This window comes from Photinus pyralis, unplaced genomic scaffold, assembly GCF_008802855.1.
Source record: "Photinus pyralis isolate 1611_PpyrPB1 unplaced genomic scaffold, Ppyr1.3 Ppyr1.4_LG7, whole genome shotgun sequence".
In the NCBI taxonomy this organism is placed as follows: Eukaryota; Metazoa; Arthropoda; class Insecta; order Coleoptera; family Lampyridae; genus Photinus; species Photinus pyralis.
In genome coordinates this window covers 22176420-22198583 of record NW_022170738.1, presented here as the reverse complement: position 1 = coordinate 22198583, position 22164 = coordinate 22176420, and the positions used below count along the sequence as shown (strand labels likewise).

The 22164-nt window shown below is 35.7% G+C and overlaps 1 protein-coding gene across 2 annotated transcripts in view; it reads left to right on the top strand.

Annotated features, from left to right (window-relative positions):
• Positions 1–6095: 6095 nt before the first annotated feature.
• The window catches only part of LOC116175956 (dorsal-ventral patterning protein Sog), a 67057-nt gene continuing 50988 nt past the window's right edge, over positions 6096–22164 (top strand). For both annotated transcript variants that reach the window (XM_031494347.1, XM_031494346.1), the window contains exon 1: positions 6096–6423. In XM_031494347.1, coding sequence (XP_031350207.1) covers positions 6355–6423 — 69 coding nt within the window. In that variant the 5' untranslated portion in view covers positions 6096–6354. The remainder of the gene's footprint in view (positions 6424–22164) is intronic.

The following is a 22164-nucleotide window of genomic DNA, read 5'->3' as shown; positions in this document are numbered from 1 at the left end:
AGAAAATTCTAACAGACGTGATTCTACCTTGTGCTTTTCGGAAAATACATCACCGTTTATTGAAAGGAAAACGCAATTACAAAGAAGTATCGGCTTAATCAATCAAAATCATTGACAGACCTTGTCTAAAGCGAGGCGTACGACTCATACACAATAAATAATTCGATTGAGAAATATTGCTTCAACGTAAATTTATGAAAGGAGGATAACTTACAGAGAGTGTGATTTAATTAAATAATCAATTCGAATTGTCGATCATACGCACTTCGGTTATGGAACTCGAAAGGTAGGATTTTCCTATATATCCTATGGAACAAGCAAATACATACATTGTATGTGACAGTTTACTCGTTTTTCGGTCTTGACGACAGTGCAAGTAGCTGTGTATGGAAACATCTCATGTTTTACTATAAATGGTAACTTCTGCTAAAAACCTTATTCACTCCCCGTCTGCCTTTCAGTCCTTGGACCATTTAAAACAATTCTCGTTAAACTCCGTCTTCTCATGCCAACGTATATCGTACCGAAGTACCGATTTATTTAGATAAATAATTAGGACGGCCTTCTTTGCCGTAACTTTTCGGAAATTGTAAGAGATTATATCATTTGCGTGCGCAAATTGCGGGATATCATAAACACTAACTAAAACTTTCTCGGCGGTTTCCAGTTCGGGATTAGAGTTTAGCCGACGTGCAAGTATATAAGGCTTTACGTAATTGCTTGAGCCAATTAATAAGTTGACGTTTTAGGGCACTTCCAAACTCCTAATTAAGGCTAATACCATCACCGCATAGGCATGAGAAACAATTACGCTCAGCTCGAGAGCTTTACTTGCAAGGTACGATCAATTTACTCACAAATGAATAAAGACTTCATTATTATTTATTCGTCTATGATGGCTCGACATAGAGTATACTCATTACTCTATGGATAAGTTGCATATAAAAATGGCATGTGGGCATAATTTTCGCGGGTCTTATCCCTTAACCTTAACGCTTTAGGTAATGTTTAGTGAATATGAAGGATAAATATCTGGAATATAAAAAACAATCAAAACGATCACTAAAAAAATCGTTTTAAAGAGCCTATGACTTACTTGTACAGGGTGTCTTATTTTCGGCACTCTTTTTCTTGCACGCGACTTTTGTGGAAAGTATGCCCTCTGAACTAATGCAAAATACGCATTTTCGTCACGTACTCAACTTTTCGCAAAACGAAACTAAACTTTTAGGTCTGTGAGATGGTGGCAACACTGTAACGTTTCGACTCTTATCTATCCGAACACTCGTTTCTTATCTTAAGACGCTTTATTTTCTCGAATACGATTTTTGTTCTCTTTCATTATAGAGCGCTACACCTAACAGTAATTTTGTAAATTTGACTCTAAAGTTTAAAGCGACCAGCTGTTACAGAGTAATATTTTTGATCTTGTATCATTTGAAAACAAAATCAGGATTATTAGTAGGTACGAACGGGCATATCAGTTTTACTTTTAAACGACAAGTTACTATACTCCGTCCTATCAAAAAAGTAATATACGGGTCATGCTCTTTTTGAAATTTTATCTCACTCAAGAGATATTGGGAGGGGAAGGGGGGGCAAAAATATCAGTTTCAGAATGACCCTATATTTTGTTAAATAGTTAAAGAAGAGATATGTCTTATACAGGGTGTTTTTTCGGAGCTTCAGTTAAAGGTTTCTGGGAAAGTAAAATAGGTAGGTTTTTAAAAATGTGTACTTAGGAGTTACTCTGAAGGCCGAATCGATGTAACATATTTTTAAAATGGCCGAACTTCCGGTAGTAACTTCGTTATTTTAAATGGCAACCCCTATTTTCTATTGCATTTTTGGATTCTACCTGAAATTTCAGTTCTTTTGATACCCACATGGCAATATCTACCATTTATGGTTTTTTTTGACTTTAAGAAAACAAATGGCGGATGCGGATGGTACTTTGATAATTGATTGCTTGAAAACGGTTGTAACTTGTAGTCATGGCAACCCATTTTTACCAGTGCATAGAGAATGAATAGGGCTTTCTTTTAATGTACTTAAAAAAAATTAAGTTGCGGACAACCGCACCCATGGAGTTCCAAAGTTATGAAACTTCAAAGACTAAAAATTTAGTTTTACTTCCGTTATTTCCGGCATTTTGAAAATATTTTACATCGATTCGGTCTTCGGAGTAACTTCTAAGTAGACATTTTTACAAACCTACCTGTTTTACTTTCCCAGAAACGTTCAACTAAAGCTACCAAAAAAACACCCTGTATACAATATACGAGACAATATACAAACAATAAGTAAAAAAGTTTTTTATAATGGAATATTCTGAAGATATCATACATAATTCCCTTTTCACAAATGTCACACAAAAAAGAAAAACTCCAAAAAATAAGATACAAAAAAGTCAAAGAAAGTCAAAAATATTTTTGAGATATTTTTTGATTACTTTTAAATTACTTGAATTTTTTAATACCTATCATCCAGCATGCTGTGTTAATACCTATACACACTTAGAAAAAAGAATTTAACGTGGTATCTTTTTAGATTAAAATGTAGGGCTTTCCATTAAAAAAATAGGTTAAATCCGGTAATTTTTTACCTGACGCCGTATACTGATTCCTAAAACGACAGATAAAACAACAAAAATTTAAAAAAAAATTTTTTGATCATTTTGAACCACTTGAACCTTTTTTGAATTGTTTAAAAGCTTCTTTTTAAACCTTTTTGAATCACTTCACTTTTTTAATATTATTCATAGTGTTAGCTATTTTTTTAAATATAATTTATTATCCTCTTTTTACATTAAAATATACAGAGCATTCCACTCAAAAAAATTAGGTTAAATCTGATAATCCCGTTTACTTAATACGGGGACAGGTCCTAAAAACGGGAGATTATACAACAATCATTATAAAGAAGGTTTTGTATGCAACATTTTTCTGTATCTCTCCTAAGAACTAAGAAGATAGGGTCATTTTTCATTATGGAGATATCTTATGAGTAATAGGGTACATGACAGTGGAAAAAGAATAAATAAATTTCTGATTTATAAGATAGAGTAAGGTGTCAGGGTATCGCAAAATAACTTTCTTTGGTAATGTACACGAGAAACTATTATATTTTAGTAAAACTAAAATTAAAAAATAACGACATTTCTCACGTGATATCAAACGCCAATCAGAGAGCGTGGCGTCATTATCCTAATCCTAAAGTTTGTCTACGTTTTTAATTTAGTGCTTTTGATCCTTTTTATAGTGATTATATTATCCTAAAGTTTAGTTTTTAAAACCAGATAAGAATGGAAAGTGAGTATACGAATGCTGATAGCAGCAAATCTGCCAAACATTGATGAAATGATGTTGGGAATATTTCTTGCATCAAACACAGATTTTTGTTCATCAGAAAACTGCCATAAGTCTTGTAGGTTTTTAAGTTAAGCTTAGATTTTTTACAAGAAATGTAGTTATTTAAAAGGAATGTGTACTTAAGATGCCTTGGTTTTAGGTCATCGAAGCTATCATATGGAGATCATTCAGTAAGCTATGTCCACTTTAAGAGTTTTCTGTTACGAACATTTTGGAGATAAAGGTCTAAATTTATAAAGTAGTTCTTAAAACAATTTTTTTTAGAAACAGTTTTTATGGCGGACACTCTTATGGAGCCTTACATTGGGTGCAGTCGAATAGAAGACTCTGGCAACTTATTCACAGCTAAGTCAAAATATGCCCGCAACATACGGTTCACGCAAAGCTGTATGCAGTTTCCTTAGTTGTCGACGAAGAAAACAATTATTTTCTTTGCCATACCATCAAGCTACTTTTACAACCCTTCAGAGTCCAAAGGAGTACTAGTGTCGATAAAGTCTCCTTTATCACATTTAACAAGTCATGATCTAGTCCGATTATTCGAAACTCTATGGGAAAATGGCTGAATCGGATTCGGAAGTTGTCCAAATTGTCGTCTACCGCACGCCTCAGGGTGAAAAATGTGCTACTCATGTCGATATAGTTTTCTATATTACGTTTAATGAGCAGTCGTCGAAAACCCTTTTGGATTTCTCTACTCCATGAAGCATTTGAATGATACAGCATCCTTGGAACCAGATTTACCCGCCTGGGATACTTAGCTGTGTCACAGAAAAATATGACTACTGAGCCCTACACCACGACAAAGTGTACTCCATGGTAGGGCACCACTTACGGTAGTTATAATTCATCACGAAATCTTTTAAACTATTTACGCTGGGGTTATGCGTTGTCAGGGCTGTGACGTCACAGACACCGCGCCATGACACAAAACAGCGTTTTGGCGCTAGAACAAAAATTTACAATTGAAATTGCATAAATTTGCAATAATATGATTTATTTTGCTGAAATATCATATTTTAAAGTTATATTAGAGGTATACGAACAGTTATAACTGGTTTTTAAAAAATTGTCATCTACCCTATTGTGTTGATTAGCGATGTTTTTTGGTGTTGAAAGCGGCCTGCTTCCTTAGTTGTTACTTTGCTCCCCTCTACCAGCCAAATTTTTATTACTTACTTTTAATGATAGAGTGTACAGCGACTTGTTCTTCTAGGAGCGCATCTGCTAGTACTTTGGTACATGGATTTAGTCCAGCTAGTAGGACACCTTTTCGTTAATAAGCGGTCCGTCCAAACTACCTACCTATCTGGTTCCGAGATCTCCATGGTGGCCCTCGAATTTGAATCAGCCTGTATAAGTACAGCAGTAATGTCATAGATAAACCACCCAATTTATCTATTTTAATGTATTTTGACAATTTACTATAGGTAATTTGCCTTACCAGATTACTTTCCCAAAGTAATTTAAGAATTATCATAAATGATTAAAAAAATTACTGGAATTACCTATTGTCAAAATAGGAAGTACTTTGAACGACCAGAAGTGATTAACGGAAATTGATTTTTGAAACGCAAACAGATCGATCACATTAAAAACGTGACCGCGCGATTATTTTTGACTTATTTAAAAAAAATGAGGTTAATTTTCACTACCACTCGAACGACGATAAGATACTGGGTGGCGCTGTTAATCTTAAAAGCCAATCACTTCCAATCGTATTTTTCATGCGGCGGCTTAGGCAAAAAGTCAATTGGCGAATGTAAGTGTATAAAAAAAATGGTCAGGTTTTGTAACGGTGACGCGCTGACGCTCCGAGTTTTATTTAATATCGTTATCTTTAGTGTATTTAACTTTCCGAAATTTTAAAAGGAGGTACATTCGTGATAAAAGTAGATGAGCATAGCGATGAGTCGCGCGAATTTATTCGGCGATACAAGTGCGTTCAGGTGGAGGGTGAAATTGTTTGTACTAAACATGTATAAGTAAAAAAAAGTGTCTACATGTGTAAATATCACAATGGGAGATATAGATTACGATAACAATGTTGATTAGCGCTAACGGGAGTTTTTTAGTTCAATCGAAGTTCGATTGTAAAGTGTCTCTTGAATTAGAAAAGTGTGGTGGAAGTGGGTTTATTTGTAAAAAAAATAAATAGCAGAAGCCGGTTGGGTCGCCTTATCAAATTCAAGTCATAATTAACGAGAGTCAAAATAAAAGTGACAATTAAGAAAAAGTTTTCAACAGACAGACGACGTAGTATACAAACCAATTAGCGAACAAGCAACAATTAGCACCTACTAATTAGTATTATATAATACATGTGTTCGCGACTGTTGCTACTTAAACGGACCTGTCGGTGTATAAAGCACTTCAGCAGTTATTGATAAAAATTGAAGGATAAGGAGATTGCGAGCGCGTTTATCCTACGACCTATTGTTGTCGGAATTGTTTCATAACGGGTGGTGATGGGAGTATCTCTTTCCTACCCGCTTGGGGCGCTACGCCAAAAGAAAAATTTGAAAAGCGAAGATGTGCTAGGAGGCCGCTAATAACTGGTTCGTTGTCGCGGCGAGCGAAATTTCTAGGCCGCTATTGGACGACCAGAAGTGGTATTCGTAAAAGATCCTTTTAGTGAGGGTGGCATCCTTCAGGATTTCAGGATTAGAGGAAGGAGTTCTCAGAGTAGGGGAACTCTACAAAGGCGCAAGTTGCGCTTTCAGCGCAATCAGTTTACAGCAAGTTAGCGACGTGTTCGTATGATATAAATATTCTTGCTCTATCATAAGTGTCACCGTATTACATAAATACAACCGGTGCCTAAGATGCTTTAACTTTCATTGCTTTTTAATGTAATTGCGATAAGAACTTGTTTAAATATACTCTATTTTGTGGTGCTGTGTAGTGATAAGTGCAGTAATCATGAAGCGTTTTTTTCCCGGTTATTTAGAGCTACTCTTCTTAGTGATGAGCATTGCATACAATGCAGATGCGCGTTCCAAATCACCCCTCATGGATGACGAAGGTGGAAGGACGAAAAATAAGGCCGCAGGTACGTTTAATTAATTTTCCCTCCCAAATGCATTACTACCGAATCCGTACTAATTGGCGAGGTGGGAATAATTACACGGACATTATCGGCCCTCCTTTTTAATTTCCAAGTCCGGCCAGACGGTTACAAAACCATCATCGCGTTTCGAATAAATCAGTTAGTCAAAAATAATCGCGTGGCTTACCGTCTAAAATTAAAAAGCGCTTTTTAATGGCTGGAGGATGGTCAACTCGATGTATTAAAAACCGCGACTTCCTAACTGCATTGAAGGTAAACTCAAGGTTGTTTCAAAGGACACTCGAAGCCCTATAATTGCTACCGCAAATTCGCACTCTCCGTTTTGCGCTTTATTTGATAAAAAACAACTTTCTTTTTTCGCGAAAGAGAAATCGGCGGGAACGCATGTGTTATCTCTTTTATTGATGCACCTTTTTTCGCTTCATTTTTATTACCCACAGTCTATTAATCCGCAAAATTATCCGTGACCATACTTAATTATATCCAAAACCTTGAAATATATTATTTTATAAACCTCAAGGAGAGAGAAAAATCATGAGTCTTCCTTCGGCTGTTTTATAATGCTAATGAGATCTCATATATGGAGTTTTGCAATTGTATTTAATGGTACACATTTTTTCTCGTTAATTTTATCTATGTATGTAAACATTGTTAATTATATACCTCTCGCTTTATCAGCATTGTGTTGCCTACGCTCTTGAGGCCCATGCTGTCTGTTAAAAAGTTAATTTTGATAATCTTCTGTTATGAATGTCATAATAGTTTTAATTTGTGCACAGTACAGCACAGACGGAGCTTTTTGAAGTGTCAACGAAAAACACACAAATTAAATGGCGAAAGACCAAATTTAGAACCTTTTTAATAATCAAAATTTCTTTGACATTTTGCTCCACTTCGATTGTCATAGATTTCGTCATCCATTGTAGGGTAGGTTTACAATGGTTGTACCTTATATAATATGTTTTGACAAAAAGCGTTCAAAACAGCAATTGAAATAAAAACAAAAAAACCACTAAAACATTAATTTAGTCTTCTACAATATTTTTTGATTGATCATAATATTTTACAAATGAAGGTGTAATCAGTGTAATAAAACAAGGTAGTAAAATGACAAAGTTGTATTTTTGTATAAATTTGCACTCTAGTTTTAGTCGAATTATGGGAATGAATAAAATTTCTAATAAACTACATAGAAGCTACATATCATCGGATCTCTTGGAACTCGCATTCAAACAGAGTTTTTTACATTTTTCTTATTCGGAGTACCATTTCGCGCCTCCCTTATTGGTCACGATTATTTAAGATATACGGAAGATACGGTCGTAATTAAATTGGAGTAAAGTTGCTAAATTTAACAGCGAATGTTAAAATGTTGTTTCGATTAAAATACTTAATTGTTCAATTTTCGAGAGTTCGTTGAGCACAAAAAACGACAGTGGTTGTCAAATTTACTTGTTTTAATAATTTACAATTTAATTATTCAAATACAGTAAAAAGGGAAATGGAAATTTAAATAATAACTAAAGCCGCTCGTTTCGTTCTCGTTGTAATTAATAGCGCTGATTCCATGCTGATTTTTAACATATTGTTTCTCGGATTTATTTCTTGTAACAGCTCTCTTTTGTAGTACTCTCTTGAAAGTTGAACAATTAGGTACCTACTTTACTAAAAACAGTAGAAAATTATAGTGTGCTACATCATTTTAATCAAAGGAAAAATCTAGTGCTCTACCAAAAATTTGGATTTATTAGGCAGATTTACGTCCGATATTTTTCATTCGCTTCGCAATGCTCGATAAAAATGTATACAAAAATTACACGTTGCACCACCCCCTTGGTTTTATTAATAATACTTGTTATTTTATGATATTAACTGAGGGGTATTTCAGTTGTACAGATTCTGTGTAGTAGGCACAAAACAGTAATTGTCTTTGGTGCTCAGTTATAAATACATATACAGTATACCTATATACACTGTGTTCCAAAATATGAGGAACACCTCAATATCTTTTGTTTGGCGAGATATGAAAAATTTGTGAAATATAATTTATATGTGACATTATGATGTATTCGATCGCAGATTGAATCTTCCGGTTCACTTCAGGTTTAACCGGAATTGGAGGCAACTTGTTTTTCAAATATATTGACTATGTACGAGAACATGCAGTATGCATACGGTTGATATACAACAAAATGGAAAAAGTCGTGATTCAATATTTAGAAAACTTCTAAAATCTAGCATGCCGTGTGCTGTCATGATGCGCGGTGTTTGTTGTTTTACACAGAAAAGATTTACATCAACTTGTTCAATTTGACGATTTGTACGAGGTTTTGTAGATTTACTTTTGCGCGATACGATCTCCCCGTGTAACATAATAGACACCACGCATCCTGACAGCACATGGTATGCTAGATTTCATGTTTTCAAAATATTGAATCATTGACAATATGGATATTCTATGTTGTCGTACGGTAAATTGATTGCTCTTTTTAAATATCATATAAAACATAGTCATTGTATTTGAGAAACAAAAGTTGCATCGATTTCTGGTTTAACAGGAAGTGATACCGGGAATGTCAATATACCATCGTGATGTAGCATACAAAATTATATTCGATCATTTTTTCGAATTTCGGCAAATAAAAGAGATATTGGGGTGGCACTATTATCTCGAACACACTGTATAACATACCAGGTGATACATTTATCTTGAAACGAGCCAGTTGTAATCATTTTCTTTCGATCATACAAAGGTTGTATAATTCTAAGAGGGCTAATGGGTGATGATCTTGATCTCGACCTACTTCAGAATTCTGAATGATCCCTCTAATTTTGTACTGTAAATCTCTGATCATCCCTACCATCGTACACCTAAGAGCCCTACTCTATTTTCACTTTAAATGTAATTGATAGATGTTTGATAGTAAAATTTCACGATTTTTTCATTACCGCGTTCAAAACAAGGGGATTAAACGGTCAGAAGTGGACGGTTCCCATTAGCATCTTCTATGGGCACTTTTTTTTCGGAGAATCTGAATCTGTTATCGGAATTTCCATATCACGCTAGATGTAGGCTACTATTTTCATATTTCTTATGGACGCCATATTGGATTTTTACCTCGATTTTTACAGAATGATTTAGAGGACACAAAAGAAAATAGTGATGTTTTCAAACCGGTTATTACATCTTGCTCAATCAATGATGGCGTTTTTGTTTTCTATCTCATTCTGTAAAATTTGACATTTTCAGTTTTTAGGTGATATCTCGGTTATTTTTAAAGATTTTTCAAACACTTCAAATTCATTTTTTCAGTCACAAAAAGGGCTACTTTCATTTAACCTACACTGTATCTCTCACCGTTACGGAGATCCCAATGATGAACCACGAATTTGAAGCGCCCTGTACACATTTAAATAAACCGGTTCATTAACTGGCTATATAGGTATCTCAGTTACCTACGAGAATTCAGCACATGTTTTTAGGAACTTTTCTGCACAAAATGAACAAATCTATAAGGTATTAACGTATGCACCATTCCTCATGAAACACCCTGTATAGAGATCTCGATTGTTTTTTTTATAAGATTTCTGATTTATTCTCGGGTTTACTTCAATAATCAAGAAAATCGAGAAAAAAATTGGGAAAATATGTACTACTCATTAGACATCCACAGTACCAGAGCACTGTCATAAATGTATTACATCTAATCTACATAAATATTTGGCTAATAAAATATTTGAATCTTTACTCTCCCCCAAAACTTTGATTGCATCCATCTGTTGGTGGAGTAAGTTTACCTTATGTCTTTATTACTGTAATATCACGGGTGTGTAACCTTAGCCGAGCTATTCGCGATTATGTAGTTTGATTTATACGAATGCATAATTAGGCGCCAATTATTAGTATATTACTTAAGTGGAATTTTGCACTCTTATTAAGTAAGATAAAATGCGAAGAATCGCATACGATTTTCATCAGTAGTGGAATTTTTTGGCACCCGGCTCGCATTCGGAAACCAGATTTTGAATCCGGCTCATATTGAATAGCACTTATTTGATATTTCTGAACTCGAGCTCCATCATGCATGCGCACATTTAATTTATGCGAATTGCGATGTTTATTTTTACTAGAAGCGTCTATGGTTAAAATTTTTAAGAAATCTTCATAAGTAAAAAAGTTGTCATTTTGCAGTCAAAGCGAGAGTCTGCGCATATTTTATTTTTATATATATAGTATGTGCGATTTGTGTACTTTTGCTAATGACATTTGTAGTTTTCCATTTTTACTACACGTGATATGTTTTTCTTTACTACAAGCATCTATGGTTAAAATTTCAAAGAAATATCTTCATAAATAAGGAATGGCACTGTACAGGATGGGCATGGACCGCGCATGCGCACATTAATCTGACGTTTACTTTTACTAAAAGAGTCCTTGGTTATAATTTCAAAGAAATATCTCCATAAATAATAAAGTTGGCATTGCGCACATTTGATGTTTACTATATGCGATATATTTGCCTTTACTAGAAGTATCTGTGGTTAAAATTTCAACAAAATATATTAATAAATAAGAAAGTGGATATTGCGCAGCCTGCGCATGCGCACATTAATCGTGCTTTTCTTGGCTCAGGTGCCGTAGTCTCGGCCATAGCTATAAAGTACCGAATTCAAACAGAACGAACTACATACATATATTGAAAACTGTAGGAGTAGTTAAGTCTCGAGTTACGTCCTCGTACGGACACGCAGACGGACGGACGGTGGCAACAATAGCGCACCCAACTTCTTCGTTGGAAAATGAAGTACATGCAGAGTCAGGTAAGAAAGTCAAGGGACGTATCCTCATTTTTTTAAATGGAACACCTGTATAATTTAAAATAAATAGATAATACGCTAACTATTCTTTCCAAAAATATCACTAAAAAATTTAACAAATTAAAAAAATGTACATAAAAATTTAAGGAATTTGAACCTTTTTTTAATTTTTTTAATTTTTGCATTTTTTTGAATATCTCTTGTGTGTGATATTTTTGGAAACAGAATTAACTATACATACTTATATGCTGTCTTTTAATTAGATCAAATATTAATTACATAAAAAAATGAAGTTAAGTCTGATTAACTGTTTTACCTGACCCTGTATACTTATTTTGAAAGCGGCAGGTTATTTAACAATCATTACAAAGAAACTTTTGTAATAAACATGTTTCTGTATCTCTTTAAAGTAAGAAAATATAAACATTTGGGGGGGGGGGGGGAGTCGTTCTGAAAATGATTTGTTTATATTTTTCTCCCGATATTTTCAAATGTTGATTTTACGATTTTAAGTTTGACCCAAATAGAGCACATGTCTTAATCACTTTGTTGATAGCACTAGCAATTACGTAGAACGTATCGAAAATGGGACATCCTGTACCTACCCCTTGCTGTAAACGTGCTATACGCTTGCAACCGTGATTCCTAAGCTAAAAATAAGCCATTCTCTTTTATAGCATAAAAAGCTGCAAACTCAAGCATTGAAATTCTTTTATTAATTATAGTTATACACATTGTTTCACCACGTAATAATATATACAACGACGTTGCAATCTATGCTTGTCAATTTGGCGATTATGAAACCGCTGCTGCTGCAATCTTGTGCATTAAAATGCACAAGAAGACAAACATATCAATAGCCTTAAGGCTACGAGTTTGGTTTTAAGCAAGCGAATTTGTAGAGAACTCGTAAATTTCAATTGTCCACGTCGAAGGTCAGAACAAAGTTAAAGGTCGCGTTTACCGCTAATTAACGTCTATAAACACGATATACTCGCCTTGATTAACTTGCACAATTTGTCAAGTCGTTTTTAATTGCGCTTCGGTCGCGGAGAAAGTGCGCGCGTTTTCGATCTACGGCACGATTTATTATATTTTCGAGTTGATTTTTAAAATAACCTAAGCGATTTAATAATTGCTTTTGGCAAAATATCGGGACAGATATTTATCATTAAAGATATACGGACGGCGATGTATTATAAATTCTATAATCAAAACGTTACGCTTCTGTTTTATTATTGTTGTACGGCGGAAAATCGAGCATGGCGAAGTGAATCATAGTTAAAACGAGAAATCGAATCGCTCTGGGCGTCGTTTTAACAAATTACTGTAGATTTTATCCAATAGTTCGTTTATCTTGTAAAATTAAATTGACCGTTTTTAGGCGCCGGATTAAAGAGGCGAGATTAAAGGTTTTCGTGTTATCGCTGGCACGCCCGAAACCATCCGCTTTTTTTTTGGCGGTTTAATGACGACGGCCAGCGAGCGACCTTTTTCGCTATTCATTAATTTATTTATTCGGCGACCTTTCCGTGGATCGTGTCGATTGTTTGTAAACGAAGTGAAATGTTACCTTTCTACAATTCCGTGCATATATCTCTGTGACAAAATCAAGAATAATAAAATATTCCGTATTAGGAGCATTATATAGAAACACCCCATGTACGTTTATGAAGCCGCATTCTTCCAGTCAAAAAGTGCAGAAATAAATTTTATGCAAGTTATAAAAAACTTCCGCTTCTAATTAAATACAACCTAAAAATAGCCAAGAATGTACAATTTTATTTTGTTTATTTTTATATTAGCGCGTGCAATGTTGTACTTGCTCTGCCAACTTCTGTTAACATTTTTACTCACTCCGTATAAATTTAAAGCTGCTAGGAAATTTAAACTGCCTTTTTAATTAAATTTAGATGATATGATTTTACAAAAATATTCCCCAGATCAAAGCAAATATGACTCCTGTTTTCGTACTTGTAAAAAATATGTAACCGACGTCTCCGGAATTTTAATAATATTAATAAACCTCCGAACTGGCGTCCAGAGAGCTCTGATTAACATATTTTTGCACATGTAGCGAATTGCGAAAATAAATTTTCGTATATTAAAAAAAAATTTCGCTCGTAAATTATAAGCAGTGCGATTCTTTGAAATAATGGCATAATTTTCTTGGACAGTTACAACAATTAACGTACGATCGGGGCGTTGAAAGCGTCGCGACGTTGGTCTATTTGGGTACACGCCCGATTGAGGTCATCACACCGCCACAACACATTATAAAATGATGTTGGAAACGCGTAAATACACTTAGGAGGTGCGTAATATCGAAATTATGTTAATACGATGTATTTTTGCACCGGCTCAAACTTTTACTTTGTGTTTCTAATGCATTCCAAGCTCTATTTTTATTTGAATAAGTCTATATTTATTCGTCGGTGCGTTCGTAGCATCGGCACACGAAAACTGTGTCGAGGAACTAAAACAATGAATCTGACCGTTTAGAATGTGTAAATTACTATATAGTCTCAAAACCGCAAAGACGAGTGCACCTCATTACACACAGTCGAAATTGGTCGAATTGAAAAGCACGAATTAGAACAAGAAGTTGTCATTAAAATGTGAAGTCGGAACTACGGGGGGAAAGAGACAGGCGATATGCAACACACAATGCCAATTTGAGTTAAAATTCAAGCAAATTCCTAAATTGAAATTAAATGGAATCGTTGAGTGAGAAACATAAAGATGAGCAACTTGATTAATTTAGATGACACCGACATATGGACGGGCACGGACGACTCGACTCTGTGACTTCTCGGCTTTCAGATTACCCTTAACTCGACTTCAGGAGTATTTGGCTCCGGGATTATTCGGCTCCGAGACTACTTTGAGCTCAGACTACCGCCAGGCGGCGCATAGATACGTATATTACACTCTTACAGTTAAGCCCATTCCTTCTGCCTCACCCTGTATCTCGCCCTGTATGCATCTCCGCAGTATATACCAAGTATTGGTACTAAGATCAAAGATGAAAAATATGAATTTCTTTGGTGATAAATCAATTCGTAAAGTTGAAATTTAAATATGTGCGTAAACAAGCCATATACGAACGCAGGTTTTTTTCAGAGCTGAGTAGTCCCGGAGCCGAGTAGTCACAGAGCCGAGATATCCTAAAACCGAGTAATTCAGGAGCCGAGTACTCCCGAAACCGAGTTGTCCCGAAGCCGAGTAGTCCCGGGGCGGAGCAATCCCGGACCCGAGTTGGCCCGAAGCTCAGTAGACCGGTGCCGACTAGTACGGGGCCGAATCGCGCAGAACTTAGTCTTCCTGTACCGACATATGGATACGCCAACGCCACTTGTTAAACGGCACCGAGATGTGTCAGTACTTCATGAACTTCGTAAAAAGTAGTCGATTTCTACGGTTGTAGCAGCGTTGGTGTTATTTGAGCGACGTTTAAGAATCAGAGTCGCACGTCTACCACACTCTCACCCCTCTCTCTCTCTCTCTCTCTCTGGACAGGAGGGTGCGGGAGCTTCGGCGCGTCAGATAGGGAGTATGTATCGCAATTTTACATTATAGTTGCGTATCTTTACTATTTATTTCTCTCTCAACTATGGAATGTATTTTTATAAAGGAGGTTATAAAGTGTAGCGATTTATTTCTTTGAAAAATAAATAAATAAAATTTTTAAAATTGAGGCGAATTTCAACCAATAGGTATATTTTTTTAGTGCAATTTTTAAATTCATGGTCTCGTTTTCGGGGTTTTCGAGGGTGAAACTGACAGAAATAATATCCAAAATTAATATCTGTGACAGGAGAATGCTTCATTTTTCATATCTTGCGCGATTGTATATGATACCTTTAACGTCTGACAAGATTCGAAAGCTTTAATCTCGGTTTTAACCGATTTTCGGGGTTGAGATCGCATTTTCGTATTTCTGTTGGGGGGGAACATCAAAAAAGACCCATTAACGATCTTTTTTATGAATTGGTATTAGTCCAGTCAAATAAGAAAAAATAAAAACATTAATCGGTAAAGATCTGAAATTTTGGTACACATGTTCATTAGTGTTCCCCATTGGACATACTAAAAGTCCCCGTCAAAATCTGTTGCGCTCGAGGCGCCATCCTGGAAAAAAGGAGCAGTTTTTCAGTTTCTTGCCTATATATCGGCAACAATTATTGATACGGAAAAATAGTTCAGATAAAAAATATAGTTTATTAAATTGCCCATAAAAAAGCATATTAACATTTTTCTGTATGCCCAATACTTTAGCTATAATCGGACATCGAATAGGGAATCAAGTATCCTGAGCTCTCGAAACAGTCGCGCAGATATTTTTTTACAACTTTTTACAAATCATTAAAAATTCATTGAAAATTCTACCAGTATTTCTTATATATGCGAAGTCGTCGCACTCAAGCTTGGTATGAGACACGTTTAGTAAGGTTTCTCATAAAACTCTCTCTCAATAGAACTTTCATCTTCAATGTGAGCACTGAGTGTCCGAACAGGGTCAAGGTCATTCTGAAGGTCTGATAACGATGTCGGTTTTAATATCTCTCACTAGCAGGCACGTTATACTTATGCAGATAAGGGCGTTCTTCAGCTTCAGAAATCATTTCGTTGCTCCAACACTTTTACACATTTTCGCTTACCTTTTTGAAAAAAACATGATGTATCATCAAACATTATGTCATTGGTAGAATGCTTTATCGCACGACGATTCTGTTCATTTTTTGGCTCTATTACAGCTATCGATGTAGTCATAAAAAAGACGGCCTCCTATAATTACGATACGGGGCCTAAACGCGTTCTGACGTATTCAACGTGAGATTACAGCTAAAGTACTGGAGATACAAAAAAAATGTAAATACTCTTTTTTATAGGGAATTTAGTAAACTATATTTTTCATGTAAACTATTTCTTCGTGTCAGTAATAATTGCCGAGACATGGGAAAAAAACTGGAAAAGTGTACCGTTTTTCCAAGATGGCGTCTCGAGCGCAACAGATTTTGACAGGGACTTTTAATATGTTCAATAGAAAGTCCCAATAAATGTGTATACCAAAATTCAGATCTTTACCAATTAATGTTTTTATTTGTCCAAAATTGCGCTAATTTGACTGGACTATATGTATTTTGATCAAAAAGGAACACTTGCAGGGAAGGCTGGCTTTTTCTTAGACTGGGAGCTCTTTTTATATTTGTGACTCTTTGGTCCAGTTTGGTTCCCAGCCCACTGTGTCTCGTCTCCATCCCTAAATTGAGGGATTACTGATCCTTTCACACAAATAAATTGATATTGCGCGCAAACATTCGCACGTATAGGGCCAAGTACAAGTAAAACATATACGGCAACTCTTACCTTGAATGAAGTTGGACGTTGACGCCAAGAAGTGAGCTCAGTTCATGCATCCAAATCTGAAAACAATGAAAAAGAAAAACCTTTCAAGCCGCAGGGTTTGGTATATAAAATTAGTTGATTAATGCCTGAAGGGCCTCGCACTACTGGTAATCTCTAATAGAAATATTTAATTCTATAATAGAAAATCTATTACTTGTTCAACATCATATCTCAATGATTTGCTTATTTACCTCTTATATTAGATATGTTTATTAGTATTTAGTTAAAAAATAATTTTAAGCTAGCTGTGTATGACCCAAGTGTGCCGATCCAGTTAATATAATATTTAACAAAAAAACTAGGTATGGTGCTTATGACCGCTTGTTACCAGTAGATGTGGAAGTAAGCCAAGAGCGTCGGCGCCCGCGGGTATCGGTGAATTTAACCCAAGGTTACAAAACTTGAACCCTAAAAGAAATCAAAGGTAATCCCTCTTCTTTAATGACATAAATTTACCTACCTCGTATGTAAGAGGGCTAATCGTAGATGAAGCAACAATTGTCGATGGAAATTGTAGTACAACAAATTGCAACCGAAAGCTATAGAAGGTACACCCGAAGTAAACAAAATTTGACGACACACGATAAAAAAGGAAAAACGCAAATGTATATCCCCAGATCAATATATTTGGAAGATGCCAATTAAAATTCCATGCGTTCTACCTCACGCTTTCAACTGTTTTTTTTAAACGGCGTGTATTTCGATACGTTTTTCGAAGAAAAGGGAAGATGGATGTCGACACCCACAAATCAAGGCGCTGGCAATCTGCGCCGCAAAATTGCGTGGATAAAATTCCTATCAATAGGTGGAGCCATCTATCAAATCGCCTTAAATGTTACGGGGGTTTTTTGACAAGTAATAAACCGTAAACAATAACAACGTTTCGTAACCGAGAAAATAAATCGTTACACTCCCTCTCTCCTCCGATGGGAGGGACACTCCCAAGTTTTCCAACGATCGAAAAATAAATTACAAAAATTGAAATCCTGAAAACCTACCCCCATATAAAAAATCAAGTGAGAAATCACATTTGCGGAGAAAGAAAACCGCCGATGTCGATTCCAGGAGTCCCGTGGTCACCTAAGCTCGCACAGGGAAGGCGCACCCACCCCCTTCCCCTTGTGTGTCAGCCAGTCACACGGCTAACATTCCATGGAACGGAAACGGAAGAAAGAAGAGTAGAAAAAGAAGAAACATGAAAAGAAAAGGACAACCTCTCCCAAATCTGAAATGGTCGAGGTGCGGGATAGTGAAAGTTAGTAACAGATCGCTTCATTTAAATTATTACGAAGTATAGCTTCTTTTCAGAAAGGTTACTGAGGCCGCTGCATGTGCTACAAAAACTTTATGACCACATTCGTTTTGGAATATGAAAAAAATATTTACTCAACAAATGAAGCAAGTGTAAAACCGTCGTCGCTCATGTGGGATGCTATTTTTCACACGTAACTTTCCACATGGGGAAAAATACTCACTTAAAAAGAGTTTTGAAAGTTTTGAAGTTGTAAACACTGTATACAGGCACAGATTCTAACAAAGGATTCTAAAAACACTAGGCAGATTCTAAAATGATGCTAGAAAGGTTCTAATAGAATTCTGAAACTTTTGCAGAACATCCAAGAAGAGAATTTTTCTAAAATTCTATAAATATTCTTCGGATTCTATTGGTTTTGAAGGTTCATCGATTCTGAAAGTTGCAAGAAGATCCTGAGAAGGTTCTATGACCAAATGAGAATGCAATAAAGATTTTTATAATAAATTTCAAAATTTTCGACCTTCCTTGATTTTTTGCAATCACTCAAACGTTCATAAATGGAATTTTGAACCTATATCCCTATATATCCCTCAAGTATGCGATTTTGAAAATCACTTGTTTTTGGATTTGTTGCAAACACCATACTTTTTAGAAACACTGGTTAGAGGACCCTTTATTGCTCCCCCAATTTTCAGACTTTTTTCTTCACACGTTTGAAACTTATAGCTCCGCCCCGGGGCAATTTTTGAAAGCCTGTATATAAACAGGCGTTGTGTAACTAAGTAAATATGTAAAAATATAGATCCGATGCTCAATTGTTTTTCTGATCTGACCTTTGTAATCCTGAGAAAAAATGCTTCATATTTAGTAACGGACCAATAGCAGGAAAATTAACAGTACCGCCTATTCTCGTTGGAACACACTGTATATGTCAATAATCGAAATGCAAGGGAATATTACGATTCTTGTATTTTTGTTTCTTCGCGCCATTTCGCATTGTTTCCTATTGTACGAAACTGAACCATCTTCAGGTACAAAATCGCAAGTGAGAAGAATACCGTTTCGGCGACGAAAAACGATTAGCTGCTTTTGGCAGCGCACTTTGAGTCACTTCGTTTACGGAATCGCCGCCTGTTGATAGAGCAGTGACCTCAATATCGGACTTTCTCCGCGTTTAGAGCGAACCTTTAAAAAATTCGGGCGTCGGTAGAATTTAAGTGTACCAATAAAGGCGCGATTGTAATTGCAAATTCCATTCGACGACAATAAAAAGAATACAATCAGAAACGCCATGTAGTACGCCGCCGTGAATATGTAATTAGTACGAAAGGTGAAGCTGATGACTGTGTCGAGGAAAAAAAAACGATGTTATTTAAATAGTCGCGCGGTTTAAATAGAAGAAAAAACTTAAACAATAACGCCCACGCGAACGCTAACAAAATATACAAATATTTAAAATGAAATTAACACTTCTACTCATTGTATGTTTGGCTATTTTCGTACGATTAACTATCAACTATGGCGCCGTTTATTTTAAGAATGTTAATTGCTATTTTAACATTTTGTTTGGCATTTTATGGTTAAATAAAACGGCGGAGTGTTTACTATTTTATTAGTAGCACTGTTTATTCATTTTTAAAAATTCATAATTTGCAATGAAGATTGAAGTTAACACCTTTTTCCTGTTTATCCGCACATTAAATATTTATACTATTATTAATGTAGTAGCATAAACTTCAGTTGTATAATGAGCGATGGAATGTTCACTTTTACACCCTTCATAAACGCGAAGTATTTACCGAATTGCTCTTGCCAGCTTCTAGCTTATAAAAAATGTTTTAGTGACTACCTCATGAGCGTGTGGTTCGTCTAGGTCGTGATTATGTTATTGGTACCAATTTACGCCAATACATATACAGTTATGTCCAGGCACGGGGTTGCATCTTTTCGATGCTTTACATCAGCAAATTTAACTATCTAGGTATGCTTTTGATAATTGCCAATCAAATTTTCGCATTATTAACTGTCTTGCGGTCTTGAATATTGTGCAATTGCGTAAACAATTGTCGAATAATCGATAACAATTTCGTTTCCGGTATATGCGCCACACTGTGGCCGGTAAGGTTGCAATACCGGTGAATTATTAGTTAACCGATCATTTTATTAATCTAGGTTGTACAAGCCACACTGACACATGATCGTCAAGTAACAAACCTGTCTAGCGATAGGACCTACGTTGTCTTGTGAAACGAGTTGCTGGAGGATGTGTGTCGCTCTAAGGATCTACCAACATAAATAAAACGCAAGAAATTGGGGAGTGAAATTTAATTAAAAACGTTAATAACAAATACAATCAAATCCAAATTCAAATCAAGGTTGCCCTCTATGAATCACACGAGAATAGCTCTAGGGACCCCATTGATTAAAAAACGTAAAAAAGAGCTATTGATGTACTCACTTACTTTCTCATTTCTTTTCCAATTTGCATTTTACAATTTCACATTATACCTAATAGTTTTCAACCCGTACGACGTCACACATCAACATTTACACCAAGGGCTCACGGTACGAAGAATATGGGTAGAGCTCAGGCGCCTGCATTTTAACCAGGACATAACCTGTCTCACTGTAATACAATTATAGGGGTGTGTTCAGGGTTTATTTTCGTGGTTTAAGTTCAGACGCCCTCCATTAGCTAGGACATTGCAATATAGAATTAGGGATTTCGCGATCCATCCCAAAATAGTTTTCATATAACATTCAAGTATTCAGAAGTCATGAAAAATAATTACATTTGCATTTGTGGGAAAAGGTCACTGCAAACAAATTCACCAAACGTATTATGCCCTCACATGAAACACCCAGAAACCCCCGACTCATAGTACATAACAATCCTCATTCATTTTAAAAATCGTACTTGAATTTTGAAGTTACTTTCCTGTAAATTGTTAATGTATAAAATTCCTGTGAAAAGTTACATAGCACTCTAAGTACGTGCACAAAATCTTCAAGATACCCTAAATTATCTAGACACCCTGTAAATTAATCTCCAATGAAAGCCACTCACACCTATGGAAAATCCCACCATTCTACTAAGCATAGACAACTACAATATGCCCTAAGTTCTATTAATACCATGTAGTAATCTTCAATCTCACAAATAATCAATGTAACCTCTGAAGTCGAAGCAGGAAAAATAATAATTAAGCTTAAGGAATTTTCCTAAACTCACAATTCCTGCTCGATTTTTTGTTTTTGACATTGACAGTGTTAAGGTTTTTTGAAAATAACAAAATTTTAGTGGCAGCAATCAGCAAGACAGTATGATTGCAGGGCGCTATGGTTTTACAGCGTGGCTCGTTGTGTCGTGTTTTTGAAAACTCATGAAGGTACAAAAAATGTTAATGGTACAAATTAGTAACAAATAACCCGACACAACGGAGTGTCGGCGACATATTGAACTTTGATGACCCTAAATTTAATAGGGTTGTTCCTTGGACCAACAGGAATCTATCCCAAGCCGCTATGACCTCCGTTTTAAAAGTTATAAGCTCGGACTCGGACAGACAGACAGGCGATTTCAAGAAGAACTTGTCGAGTTTTTTAGTAATGTCAATTAGTTAATACTTCCCCAAACGCGCGTTTAATTTTGGCTATTGGAAGGTTAAAATTTGCATTCGACGTAATTAACAAGTAATACTAGAGGTGACATTAGGTGGATTGTAAAGATTAGTTAATTAATAGTTTAGAAGTTGTGGCATAACACGCCGCCGCAGGCCTTCACAAAACCTACAGATGGCATCTGGTTAACCGAGTATACTTCCGTCGTCGTTTGTCCATTTAGAGATAATTCTCCTACACGTCTAATTAATTCTACTCGCTCCGAACGAATTTGAGGCAGACTTTACAATAAAAAACGAAATTGAGGAAGCGTATTTTGCGCATTTGAAAATCGTTTGGTTTTATTGTGCAGTAAATGCACGTTATAAAAATTATGTAATCCTGTCAAGAATGCGCAAGATAGAGGGAAGTCGCTGTAGCTGGTAATTTGCTCGTGTGTTTCTGCACAGTAGCAAAATTGGGACAAAGGCGAGATGCACCGGGATGTTCACTTCTGGTATATAAATCATGTGCACGAAACGAAAGTGTACAAGTTGATTGCATTGCGTAACTTTCGCTAATGTATACGTATATACATATAATAAACTGCACCAATACAGACGAGCGACAAAGTCACTTCC